The sequence below is a fragment of the Diceros bicornis genome, chromosome 18 (genome assembly GCF_020826845.1).
Source record: "Diceros bicornis minor isolate mBicDic1 chromosome 18, mDicBic1.mat.cur, whole genome shotgun sequence".
In the NCBI taxonomy this organism is placed as follows: Eukaryota; Metazoa; Chordata; class Mammalia; order Perissodactyla; family Rhinocerotidae; genus Diceros; species Diceros bicornis.
The window spans coordinates 17,308,866-17,323,234 of NC_080757.1; the positions used below are offsets into that span (position 1 = coordinate 17,308,866).

The 14,369-nt window shown below is 35.2% G+C and overlaps 1 protein-coding gene across 2 annotated transcripts in view; it reads right to left on the reverse strand.

Moving 5' to 3' along the window:
- GOSR1 (golgi SNAP receptor complex member 1) overlaps positions 1-14,369 on the reverse strand; it is a 47,290-nt gene that overhangs the window by 11,022 nt on the left and 21,899 nt on the right. For both annotated transcript variants that reach the window (XM_058560168.1, XM_058560167.1), the window contains exon 7: positions 69-98. In XM_058560168.1, the coding sequence (XP_058416151.1) occupies positions 69-98 (30 nt within the window). The remainder of the gene's footprint in view (positions 1-68; positions 99-14,369) is intronic.

The following is a 14,369-nucleotide window of genomic DNA, read 5'->3' on the forward strand; positions in this document are numbered from 1 at the left end:
ACCTGACCTGTTCATTTATGTTCAAACACAAAAAAACACAATGAAGTAAAACAAAAATTTTTCCCTACCTTATTGTCTCTTCTATCAGACGATCTGAGCTGCAAATAAAAGAAAATTCAAATTCTGGAATTATTAAAAGCACATGTAAAACCTGTACTTAATTTTTCTACATTTTATAGCTAGATTAACTTTTCAGCCATTTATGTAAACAGAATACCCAGACTTTTGAAAGTATCTGGACAAAATTCTGGACTCTGAAATAAACTTAATTTATCCATATATATAGTTTTCATTTTACTTCTATCTGTTAGCTTAAATCTATTTCTTCCACAGAGATACTTAACGATTAAAGTCAGAACAGCTTTAATGACAGCATAAAGAAATGAAACTTCTTTAATCTAGATAGCTGAAAGGTGTCACCACTGTCTATTCAAAACTTAAGAATTACACCAACTTGTTAAGACAGGATAGGCAAACACACAGTCATGTGCCACAGAACGATGTTGCAGTCAACAACGGACCACATACACGATGGTGGTCCCATGAGATCAGTATCATATAGCCTAGGTGTATAGTAGGCTATAGCATCTAGGTTTGTGTAAATACGCTCTGACGTTCGCACAACAACGAAATCACCTAATAATTCATTTCTCAAAATGTATCCCCATCATTAAGCAATTCAAGACTGTAGTTCTGATGCTTACAAGTAGCAATTATTTACACCTTAAAGTTCCTTCCTTTTTTGGGAAACGTTTTTTTTTGGAAACTAAACCAAATCTCAGCTTACCAAACTTTAGAATTCAAGAATCTGAATAGGGGCCGGCCCCGTGGCTTAGCGGTTAAGTGCGTGCACTCTGCTACTGGTGGCCCGGGTTCAGAGCCTGGGCGCGCACCGAGGCACTGCTTGTCTGGCCATGCTGAGGCCGCGTCCTACATACAGCAACTAGAAGGATGTGCAACTATGACATACAACTATCTACTGGGGCTTTGGGGAGAAAAAGGAGGGGGACTGGCAATAGATATTAGCTCAGGGCTGGTCCTCCTCAGAAAAAGGGGAGGATTGGCATGGATGTTAGCTCAGGGCTGATCTTCCTCACACACACATAAAAAAAGAATCTGAATAAAGACAGTGAATGCACCTTTGATCTGTAAAATGTTTGCCTTTATGCATGACACGTTGGAAAGAAAGAAACAAATGGAACAGCCATTTTAGGGAGGAATTTATAGGTAGCTAAACTTGGTAAAGGGGCAACTTGACAGCAGAAATTAAGAAAACAAACTCCCAGGTATCTGTATCCATTTGGCACAGTGCAAGGAACACAGCAGGCACTTAAATTCTTGCATATTTTTTCCAAAAGAAATTCTAAGTTCATTATATTTAAGTTCGAGTTGCCTTATAAAGTAGTGGGCCAGAAAATCTAAGTTACTGCATGGATTAGGGAAAATGATGAGCTTTAAAAAAGTCATAAATACTTTATATAAACTCTGTGATTAAGAATTTCAAAAATTACAAAGACAGTGGAGAGATGAAGAGCCAGACTGCGTGGCTTTTGAATGCTGGCTCTACCACTTATTAGCTATCTGACATTAGGCAAATTACTCTGTGCCTCAGTTTTCTCATCTGTAAAAGGGCAATGATAAAAAAAAAATGCTTGTTGAGAGGATTTAAGAAGAATAACACATATATAAACAGTGATTAAAACAGGACCTGGTACATAATAAGCACTAAGTATTTTTTGCTATTATTACAGCAGTTTCTCAAGAACTATGGACTAATTCTAAATCTAAGCATAAAATTGATATAAATTTCCAGAATAACTCACTGTTCTGGTAAAATCTATTAATTATAAAGTATGCATTTATTTTGTTAACAAATGTATATGGAAGCGCCCCTGGAGTGTTCCGGATCAGACAGGGGTTACAAAGATAAGGCACTAACCTCCAGAGATCTTACTCTGATAAAGATAGACAACACATATGCCTACGGGCATCTTGGTAAAGTGGTCACAAAGTCACAAAAGAGGGAGTGGTTAACTATACTTGGGTTAATATCTCCCTGTCCAATACAGTGGTTTGGTTGACTCTTCTCATCAAGGCCTTTTAGTACATCAAAGGGCACATAAATAAGATATTTAAGGGGCCGGCCTGGTGGCGTATTGGTTATGTTCGCACGCTCTGCTCAGCAACCCAGGGTTTGCAGGTTCAATCCCGGGTATGGACATACACACAGCTTATCAGGCCATGCTGTGGCAGGTGTCCCACATAAAATAGAGGAAGATGGGCACAGATGTTAGCTTAGGGCCAATCTTCCTCAGCAAAAAAGAGGAGGATTGGCAACAGATGTTAGCTCAGGGCTAGTCTTCCTCACCCAAAAAAAAAAAAAAAAAAAAAAAGGGATATTTAAAAACCCAGGCAGTATAATATGAAAATAAATAATTCTATTGCCAAGCTCAACAAACTAGTTTTCTGTTAATAGCCTTACTGAAGAAAACATCAATTAAACAAACTACTAAATTAAGTGCAAAAGAGTAGACAATTTATTGATTAGTTTGTTTAAAATAATGACGTTTTGCAAAAATGCTTATATAGAGAGCTTATTATGAACCATGTACTGTTCTGAATACCACAAGGATGCCACAAGAGAAGAAAATTACAGGCCAATATTCCCAATGAACACAGATGCAAAAATCTTCAACAAAATATTAGCAAACCAAATTTGACAATACATTAAAAGGATCATACACCATGATCAAGTGGGATTTATTCCAGGGATGCAAAGATGGTTCAACATCCACAAATCAGTCAATGTGATACACCACATTAACAAAATGAAGGAAAAAAATCATATGATCATCTCAATAGATGCAGAAAAAGCAACTGACAAAATTCAACATCCATTTACGATTAAAACTCTCAACAAAGTGGGTATAGAGGGAATGTTCCTCAACATAATAAAGGCCATATACGACAAGACCACAACTAACATCATACTCAATGGTGAAAAGTTGAAAGTTTTTCCTCTAAGATCAGGAACAAGACAAGGATGCCCATTCTTGCCACTTTAATTCAACAGAGTATTGGAAGTCCTAGCCAGAGCAATTAGGCAAGAAAAAGAAATAGAAGGCATCCAAATTCGAAAGAAGTAAAACTGTCACTATTTGCAGATGACATGATATTATATATAGAAAACCCTAAAGGATCCATCAAAAAACTGTTAGAACTAATACACGAATTCAGTAAAGTTGCAGGATACAAAATCAATACACAAAAACCTGTTGCATTTCTATACACTAATAATGAATCATCAGAAAGAAAAATTAAGAAAACAATTCCATTTACAATTGCATCAAAAAGAATAAAATAGCTAGGAATAAATTTAGCCAAGGAGGTGAAAGATTGGTATAGTGAAAACCACAAGACATTAATGAAAGAAACTGAAGAAGACACAAATAAATGGAAAGATATTCCATGCTCATGGATTGGAAGAACATTGTTAAAATGTCCATACTACTCAAAGCAATATACAGATTCAATGAAATCTCTATCAAAATTCCAATGGTATTTTTCGCAGAAATAGAACAAACAATCCTAAAATTTGTATGGAACCATAAAAAGACCCCAAATAGCCAAAGCAATCTTGAGAAAGAAGAACAAAGCTGGAGGCATCATGCTTTCTGATTTCAAACTATATTACAAAGCTATAGTAATTAAAACAGCATGGTATTGGCATAAAAACAGACACATAGATCAATGGAACAGAATAGAGAGCCCAGAAATAAATTTACACATAAATGGTCAATTAATTGAATGTACAATGTGGAAAGGACAGTGTCTTCAACAGATGGTGTTGGGGAAGTCAGAAAGCCACATGCAAAAGAATGAAACTGGACCACTTTTTTACACCATACACAAAAATTAATTTGAAATGGACTAAAGACTTGAACATAAGACCTGAAACCATAAAACTAGAAGAAAACATGGGCTACCACTTCCTGACATTGGTTTCGGAGATGATTTTTCGAATCTGAATCAAAAGCAAAGGCAACAAAAGCAAAATAAACAAGTGGGACTACAGCAAAGGAAACCATCAACAAAATGAAAAGGCAACCTACTGAATGGGAGGAAATATCTGCAAATCATGTCTGATAAGGGGCTAATATCCAAAATATATAAAAAACTCACATAACTCAATAGCAAAAAGACCAACAATTCAGTTAAAAAATGGGCAGAACATCTGAATAGGCATTCTTCTAAAGACATACAGATGGCCAACAGGCACATGAAAAGATGCTCTACATCACTAATTATCAGGGAAATGCAAATCAAAACCACAATGAGAAATCACCTCACATCTGTTGAATGGCTATTACCAAAAAGACTAGAAATAACAAGTGTTGGTGAGGATGTGGAGAAAAGGGTACCCTTGTGCACTGTTGGTGGGAATGTAAACTGGTGTAGCCACTATGGAAAATAGTATGGAGGTTCCTCAAAAAAATTAAAAGTAGAACTACCATATGGTCCAGCGATTGCATTCCTGGGCATATATCCCAGAGAAATAAAAACTTATGTTTACACAAAAACTTGGACACGAATTTTTAGAGCAACTTCATGTGTAACAGCCAAAAGCTGGAAACAGCCTAGATGTCCTTCAGTGGGTGAATGGTTAAACAAACTGCAGTACATTCATACCATGGAATATTACTCAGCAGTAAAAAGGAATGAGCTAGCAACACATGCAACAACCTGGATGAATCTCCAGAGAATTACACTGAGTGAAACAAGTCAATCTTAAAAGGTTACATGCTGTATGATTCCACGTACAGACAAACAATTCTTGAAATCACAAAATTATAAAAATGGAAAACAGATTAGTGATTGCCAGGAGCTAATGAAGCAGGGTGGAAGGTGGGAGGGAAGTGGGTGTAGCTATAAAAGGGCAACATGAGAGATCCTTGTGGTGATGGATAAGCTCTGACAAGTATATCAATGTCATTATCTGGGTTGTGATATAATGTTGTAATTTTAGAAGATGTTACCATTGGGTGAAATGCTTGTGAATCTACAATTAACTCAAATATAAAGCTAAAAATTAAAAAACCAAAGTGTTGACCATGTACTAAACAACAACAACAACCCAAGTCCAAGTTAAATTGAAAATAAAGACATAAACATTAAGTAGTATATAACTGTGACGCAGTGTTTTAAAAAAAGAGAAAAACTATTCTGTAGAAAATAGATTTCTATCTACCTAAACTCAATGAATCTGTCTAGAGAGAAATGTGAAAATATAAAGCTAAGCATTTCACACAAACCATCAGAAAATCAGGCAGGTATACTTCATTATTACCATTACCTGTTTTCTGTAAGATTTGAAGATATAATAGTATTTCTGTTGTATCTGTTCTCAACCAAAGATGTCAGAGCTGAAGTTCACTAGCTAATAAACTTGCCTAACCACTAAACTTTGGTTAGAAAATAAATTCATTATATTTTGTATTCAAAGACAATGTTCCTGAAGAAGTGAGATTGAAATGGCCACTAAGGAACAACTTTCCTTTTTTTTTTTTAAAATTAATTAATTAATTAATTAATTAATTTTCCCCCAAAGCCCCAGTAGATAGTTGTATGTCATAGCTGCCCATTCTTCTAGTTGCTGTATGTGGGACGCGGCCTCAGCATGGCCAGAGAAGCGGTGCGTCAGTGCACGCTCGGGATCTGAACCCGGGCCGCCAGCAGCGGAGCGCGTGCACTTAACCGCTAAGCCACGGGGCCGGCCCAGGAACAACTTTCTATGTCATTACATAGAAAGAAAATTCTCTGATGTTGTAATAGCACACAGATATAACCCTTGTTTTATGTAATGAGTACTTTCCTTAAAAGGTATGCTTTCTGAAAATGACATTTTGGCCAATTTAAATCATATTTTAAATGTAATAAGACTGTTCTATTTATATGAATCAAATTAAAAATCTTATAGACTAAATACGCCTCTATTTTCCATTTTTGGTATAAAACTAGATTTTCAATAATAGGTTTTCTTAAAAGGATACATTTTCATTGAGACAGATCATTTTATATATTGGAAATTGACAATTTTTCCTCATATTATGGTAATTTAATAGCATCATCTGAACTGCAGTCAAAGAAAACAGTTTGCTGGATTCCCCTTTCTTAAAAAAGAAAACTAAAATTATAACCCCAAATATCCTACCCTACAGAGGAAGGGGCCCCCCTCCCCCTGGTATACAGTCAAGCGGCACATAACAACGGGGATATGTTCTGAGAAATGTGTCACTAGGCTATTCTGTCATTGTGCAAACATCTAGACAAACCCAGACGGTATAGCCTACTAGACATCTAGGCTATATGGTACTAATTTTATGGTACCACGGTCATATACGAGTCTGCTGCTGACCAAAACATCATTATGTGGCGCATAACTGTAGTGGCATAAACAGAGGAAGGCCAGTGAGTTTTAAATTTCTTCTTAGATTGCCCAGTCTCCAAGTCCTTACTCATTTAGCTAAGACTTCCACTGAATAAATATCATTCATTAAAAGCATCCTGGACAGTGTGGATACAATTCAACAACAGAGTGGCTCCAGAAAGATGGCATAATCTGGTAAAAGTTGAATTTAAAATTGCTTTCCTTTGGAGTATAACATATATAATCAAGTGGAATTATCCTTCTTAAGCAAGTACTTCGTAACAGCCCAAAGGCACTCCACAGTCATCTAGAGTCTGTAATTAAGCAACAAGTTTCTGTTTCTCTCAAGACCAATTTAAACTAGCTGAAAACAATGAGCCAAATTTCATCTCCAATTATTGTACCGAGGATCACTACAGCGCATTTAAATAGTAATTCTCTCTTAAAAAAATAATTCATTTCCCCCAACACACATACTGCCAATGGCACAAATTTCAAGAATAAAAATGGGATTTCAAGCATATATTTTAAAGCAATTTAAACCAACAAAATGTAATAACTTGGCAAAATCACTTAGGTAACACCTAATTAGAATCCTTTTAAATGAGTAGGTAAATAAGTAAATAAAGAAGTAAATGAGAAAACAAACAAGTATATAATAAAACTTAAAAATCGACCCCTTTGTAAACCGCAATGATGAGGCTGTCACCAATCAACCAAATCATTTACATCAGGCATTGCAGTGACGCAGTCTTTCATTTACTTATAGTTAACCAGAGAGACCCTTAAGGTCTATGTCATACTTATTTCTACATAAATATCTCTTAAAACATGCTAACTGAATACAATTTAGCTGCAGTAGGATACAAAAAGCTGTTTTAGTGCTAACAGATATTTATTTTACAGATAACATTTGGAAAACACAGAAAAACATAGATGAAAGTAGAAACCATTTGTAACCTTTCTTCCATTAACATTAATATTGTGGCATATTTCCTTCCAGTCTGGGTAGACCAAGGAGTATCTTTACATGCTTTTTTCATAGTTTATTTAGCATAGAAATTTTGTTTTATAATTACATAAAGTTACTTAAGGACAAAAAGTTAAGCATCTGACAGACTCAGAATTCTACCTAGTTCAGGGAGAGGAAAAAAGAGAAAAATAAAAGCTAAGTTATTAGCACTGAGATCTTGGAAAGTCACCTTTTCCATTTTTTTAAATTAGTAGACTTTTTTTTTTTTTTTTTGTGAGGAGGACTAGCCCTGAGCTAACATCTGATGCCAACCAATCCTCCCCTTTTTTCTTGAGGAAGATTGGCCCTGGGCTAACATCCATGCCCATCTTTCTCTACTTTATATGGGACGCTACCACAGCATGGCTTAGCAAGCGGTGTGTTGGTACGCGCCCGGGATCCGAACCTGCGAACCGCGGGCCACCGTGGCAGAGTGCGCGCACTTAACCGCTGCGCCACCGGGCCGGCCCCAGTAGACTTGTTTTTTTAGAACAGTTTTAGGTATACAGAAATATTCTTCAGAGAGTACAGAGTTCCCATATACCCATTCTCCCCCACCTATTATTAACATCTTTCAGTGGGATACATTTGTTACAATTGATGAACCAATATTGATATGTTATTATTAAATAAAGTTCATAGTTTACATTAGGGTTCACTCTTTGTGTTGTATAGTCTATAGGTTTTGACAAATGCATTATATCACGTATACAGTGTCACATAGAATAGTTTCACTGCTCTAAATATCCCCTGTGCTCCATCTGTTCATTAGTCCTCCTCTTTCCACCCTGAATCCCTGGTAACAACTGATCTTTCTGTCTAGTTTTGCCTTTTGTCATATAGTTGGAATTATACAGTATGTAGCCATTTCAGACTGGCTTCTTTTATGAATTTAAAGGTCCTCCATGCCTTTTGGGGCTTGATAGCTTATTTCCTGTATCACTGAATAATATTCCACCGTATGGATATACTACAGTTTGTTTATCCATTCACTTACTGAAGGACATCTTGGTTGCTTCCAATTTCTGGCAATTATGAGTAAAGCTGCTATAAACATTCATATGCAGGTTTTTGTTTAGAAATAAGTTTTCAATTGACTTAGGTAAATACCTAGGAGTGTGACTGCTGGATTATATGGTAAGACATTATTTAGTTTTTTAAGAAAACAGCCAAACTGGCTTCCAAAGCGGCTGTACCATTTTGTATTCCCATCAGCAATGAGTGAGAGTTCCTATTGCTCCACATCCCTGCCAACATTTGGTGTTTTCAGTGTTTTGGATTTTAGCCATTCTAATAGGTGTGTAGTGGTATCTAGTTGTTTTAATTTGCAATTCTCTACTGACATGATGTTGAACACATTTTCATATGCTTATCGGCCACCTGTATAACTTCGCAGATAAAAGGTGGGCAAAGATATGAACAGATACTTTGTTGAGTTTTAAGAGTTCTTTGTATATTTTCAATAACAATTCTTTATCAGATATGTGTTTTGCAAATATTTTCTTCCAGTCTGTGGTTTGTCTTTTCATTGTCTTGATAGTGTCTTTGGCAGAGTAGAGGTGTTTAATTTTAATGAAGTCCATCTTATCAATTTTTTCTTTCACAGATGGTGTTTTTTAGTGTTGCATCTAAAAACTCATTGCCAAACCTAATGTCACCTAGATTTTCTCCTATGTTATAGGAGAAAATTGTATTTTACATTTAGGTCTATGATCTGTTTTGAGTTATTTTTGGGAAAGGTGTATGGTCAGTGTCTATATTTGTTTTTCTGCATGTGGATATCCAATTGCTCTAGCACCATTTGTTGAAAAGACTATCTTTTCTCCATTGAATTGCTTTTGCTCCTCTGTCAAATATCAGCTGACTATATTTGTGTGGGTCTATTTCTGGGTAAACTATTCTGTTCCACTGATCTATTTGTCTATTCTTTCACCAATACCACACTGCCTTGACTACATACAACATATAACATATATACAACAGGAAGTCAAGTATAAATGGGGAAGAAGTTTTTGTTTCTTTTTTTTTTCCCTCTCAAAGTATTTTAAACCAAACATTTGGTCCAAAAGAAAAATTTTTTTTAATGTCAACAAATTTGTTCAACTATAGCAGAAAGAGAAAGCTTAAGACAGAATGAGGGTTGCAGTTTCCATTTGCTATTCTTTAAATAAATGGTTTAAAAAGATTGAAAATCCTGAAAAACTACCTGAATCATAAAAAATCTATGAAATATTAAGGAAATATTTTCTAATTTGTTTCTGAAACCTGTAAAAAATAACTTGTATCAATATAAGCTAATCTGCTTACATAAACAAAAATGGAACTATATTTTTCATTTTATGTGTGTTTCTCTCTCATATACTTATAACTCAGAAAACAATTCTTTCATAAATGTAATCATAGAAATTCAATACTAGCAATAATGACATTCATGAAACCATAAAGAAAATTGCTAGCTGTTCTCTCTTACACCCTAGAACCCTGGTTCTAGTCAAGGCTCAAGCACTTGGCTGCATGAACTCACTACGTGGAGTTGTCACAAGGCTCAAAGGGATAATGTAAACAAAAGTATCTTGTAAACTGTATAAGCCTACAGATGTACGGTTGATATAGATCAAGGCACTTTCATATCCCATAGTCTCTCTCTTGCTCTGGAATCCCCTCTCCTGATTCTCAACATAAATTGCTTATATTTCAAAGTTCAGCTCAAAAGTCACATACTCTGTGAAGCCTTCCCCATTCCATCTATACATCCAGGCAGAACTAATTCTCTTTATACTATAATATTATGCCTTCATAGCCCTTTGCTCTTTATCAATTCATTTAGGAATATAACAAGCACTTAAGATATGTTGGACATTGTATTATGCACTGGAGGAAAAATACCTTAAATTTGTAAAGCTTACAAAGTTTTTTCACATACATTATCTCATTTAATACTTTTAAAAATATAATATTTCACACAATATCATAATTATATGTTTATTATTCCTCCAACTAGAATGAATTCCCAAGGGGCAGAGACTGACTCTGATTCATCTTTGATTCCCTAGAGTTTAGTACAGTACTTAGCACACAGGAGACACTTATTAAATGCTTGGTAAATGAATGAATAAATGAGTAACAGACACTTGTTGGATTAATAAAATATCAATCAGAGTTAACACTGAAATAATCCTTATAAATTTCTACAGGGGGTGGGAAGTAGGATATATATATGATATTATGCAAACATACATCTGGAGAGAGAAAATTCCTCACTATAGCAGAGCACCTCCAAGTGAAGTTTTACTGTTCAACAAAGCCATGTACCAACTGAAGATGGATGTGCTTTCACTACAGCTCCAAGTGAAAAAAAATGAGTTCTGTATAAAAGTTCCTAACTATGTCATTCTGCTTTGTAAAACTGGACATTATTACATGAATATAAAAATAAGCAAAGTATTGTTCAGGGTAATACTAATTTGCTTTGTCATCTATTTCAATATGGCAGACAACTGCACCATCTGAGACAAATGGAGCTTTGATATGTAATTTTAAAATATCCTATGAATGGAATGATAGATACATAGTGAAATCATCAGATGCTACCAGTCCTCACAGGCTAAAAATTCAATTCCCTATTGAATTTCTATTATACAAATGACCCAATATAGGTAAGGGATGTATCTCAAGATCTGCATATTCCCAAATTTATGGCTACTACTATTACATGTAGTTTCTTCCATAAACTGTTTTCCTACTTAGGAACATCACTTTCTTAGGATCACTTCACTATCATCTTTATAATGGTGTTTTCTCCTTGGAGTGATGTTTCACAAAGAAACAAAGTATACGTATGAGTGTATATAAATCATTTCATGGTAGTTACCAAGTAAATAACAACAAGCAGCAAATATGAAGTTAGAAGTGAGGCTGAAGTGTAAATGCTGTTGTCCACACAGGTCAGACGTACTCATTAGCCAAGTGACTTCCTCAACACCAGCTCCACAGCACATAACTTTCAAGTATGTATCTCAAACTATACATCATGAATCTTCGGGTTCATAAATAGTTGAGAAAGCTAATGCCAAATCCTGAATGACAAGAGTCTACTATATCATCCCATTTACAGATGTTATAATCTGATCATTATTTAATTGGCATCATATGCTACTTATTGTATATTAAAAAATACACATACAACTATACCAATAACTTTTGAGATAAAACCACTCCTTGTAAAGGTCACTAAATTATGGTGATCATAGCTCTCATACTTTTCAAATACATTCATGGTCAGTTAATACAATTAGAATTTCGTTTCATGATGACTATCCTGGCATCAAAAGTATTCCAAATTCTATTTAAGAAATGTAAATTGACAGTGCATATAAAAGGTTTTCTCTTTTAATATTTGCTTTTCTTACTCTACAACCCTCATTATGTTCTGCTTTATACAAAAATGCCTCACAGTTTACAAAGCATTTTTACACGCATTATCTTAGCAACTCTGTGAAGTAGATACCATAAGAATCATCTTAGAGAGGCAGTACAGTATTGCAGAAGCAACACAATCAGAGGGCTTGGGTTTGAATCTCAGCTTTTACTAGCTGTGTGACCTCAGAGAAATTTGGCTAAAATTAGGAAATAAACAAAAAGTTAAACCATTTTATTGTTTTTAAAATGCCTACCTAAAATATTTCTGCAACTACAACTCTGGATCACCCAAATGACAAGCCTGGCGAATTACAAAAATTCAAAATATCAATAATCTAAAATAGCCTAAGAAATGTCTCTGTTAGCAGAGAAAAGGTAAGCCTCCAATTGAGAATATAATAATTCTTTACTCATTCATGGACATATTTATACTTACGTGTAAAATTACAACACAAATATGTGTACCATCTCAGATAACAACTCAATCATATCTGCTAAATAGTCAATGGAATGAAAACAAAACAACGAATTCTCAACAATAACTGTAATTGATCCTGTTTATTTAAGTGTGACTTGCTTTATACAACAGTCTAGTATTTGAAAAGTTATGTGAAACAAATTCTTTAGATTTTTAGAGTGCTTTTAATTTTGTAAAATGCCTTAACGCTTAAGCCATTCTCCCCTAAAATCATGTAACATAAAGGGACAGCTACTATCCCATTTTAATGATGAAAAAAATAGACACAGAGAGGCCAGTTCACTTGATTTTCAGGGAAGTGAAAAGCAACTGATCTTTTAATTCTCAATAGCATTACGCCATGCTGGCTCCTCAACACAAGGAAAATGAAATTTTAAAGAACCAAATCACAGGGAAGGCAGCATGATGTGGGACAAATAATGGAAATAGGTTAGGAAACGTGGGTTTAGTAAGAGCTATACTATTGAATAGTTATGAGACCTTGGCCTATGTCCTTTCTGAATCTTGTTTCCTATCTGTAAATAAGAGAGATGCCTGACAAAGACTTTTATTATATACCATGTAAGAATTTGATTTTTAAAAGGAATTTCATGTTAAAAGGAATTTCATGGCAAATTCATTTTGCAAAGCAAAAAATTAATTCATCACATTAATAATACCCCCTTTAGTTCTCAAAATCAGATTTCATATATATATATGAAATATATATCAGATCTCATATATATATATGAAATATATATCAGGTCTCATATATATATGAAATATATATCAGATTTCATATATACATATATATATATATATCATCTGGACCAACATCTTGCACATAGTACGTATTCAATGAATATTTGAGGACTAAGTAAATGAATGAAACAGGTTTTCTACATTGGGGCACACATGTATATACACATGTATATGACATGCATTTGTTATACCACAAATAAATATTAAGTGTCTACGATAAAACAGGAACTGGAGACCCAACACTGCCAAGAGCTAGACTAACCAGGTCCCTACCCTCATGAAGTTTACATTCAAAGAGAGTAAAAACAATAAAAAAGTAAACAAAAAGAACAAATCATTAAAGATTCTCATAAATGCTATGAAAGAAACAAAAAAAGTGCTCTGTTAAAGATAAAAAAGGAGGGTCTATTTCAGACAAGAGAGTTAGAAAAGGCCTCTTTGAAGAGGTGACAAACGAGCCTAGACCCTAAAGACGTCAATGAATAAGCCATATGAAAAGCTAAGAGAAGAGTATTCTAATTTTTATTTATTTATTTATTTTCCCGCCCTAAAGCCCCAGTAGATAGTTGTACATCATAGCTGCACATCCTTCTAGTCGCTGTATGTGGGACGCGGCCTCAGCATGGCCGGAGAAGCGGTGCGTCGGTGCGCGCCTGGGATCCGAACCCGGGCCGCCAGCAGCGGAGCGTGTGCACTTAACCGCTAAGCCACAGGGCTGGCCCATAAGAGAAGAGTATTCTAAGTAGATAAAATGTAAGTACAAAGAGGCTGAGAAGGGACAAGGCTTGATTTCTTTGGGAAAGAAAATGAACAGAGGCCAGTATGGCTGGTACCTAGTAAGTAAAGGGAGAGAGTGATATAGATGAAGAGATGGAGAGATGAAGTTGGAGATTTAGGTAGTAGGTTGATCACGAAGGGCCCTAAATTTAGGCCCATAAAAAGTTGATAATTCATTAGTTGGGGGAGGGAGGGAGGAATGGAATATTAAAGTAAAAGTCCACTTCAATAAATATCACTAGAATAAAAGATTTTGCATATTATTTCTATGTTTATGGCTTAGAGCATAGAAGAGAGTATAGTAAGCCCAACGGAAGTGACTAGGTTGGCTGATAACTTCCCTGGAGCCCTGTATATGCCACATCCTCTTCTGATAACAGACTTTCCAAGTCCACTGGCCACAAGGATGAATTTGTGACAGGCTGGGCCAATCACAGTAACCCATCCCCCTTGGCCCAGGGATATAAATTCAAACACAGCTATAGTCTTATATCTCCAAAGAAATTGAATTTGTA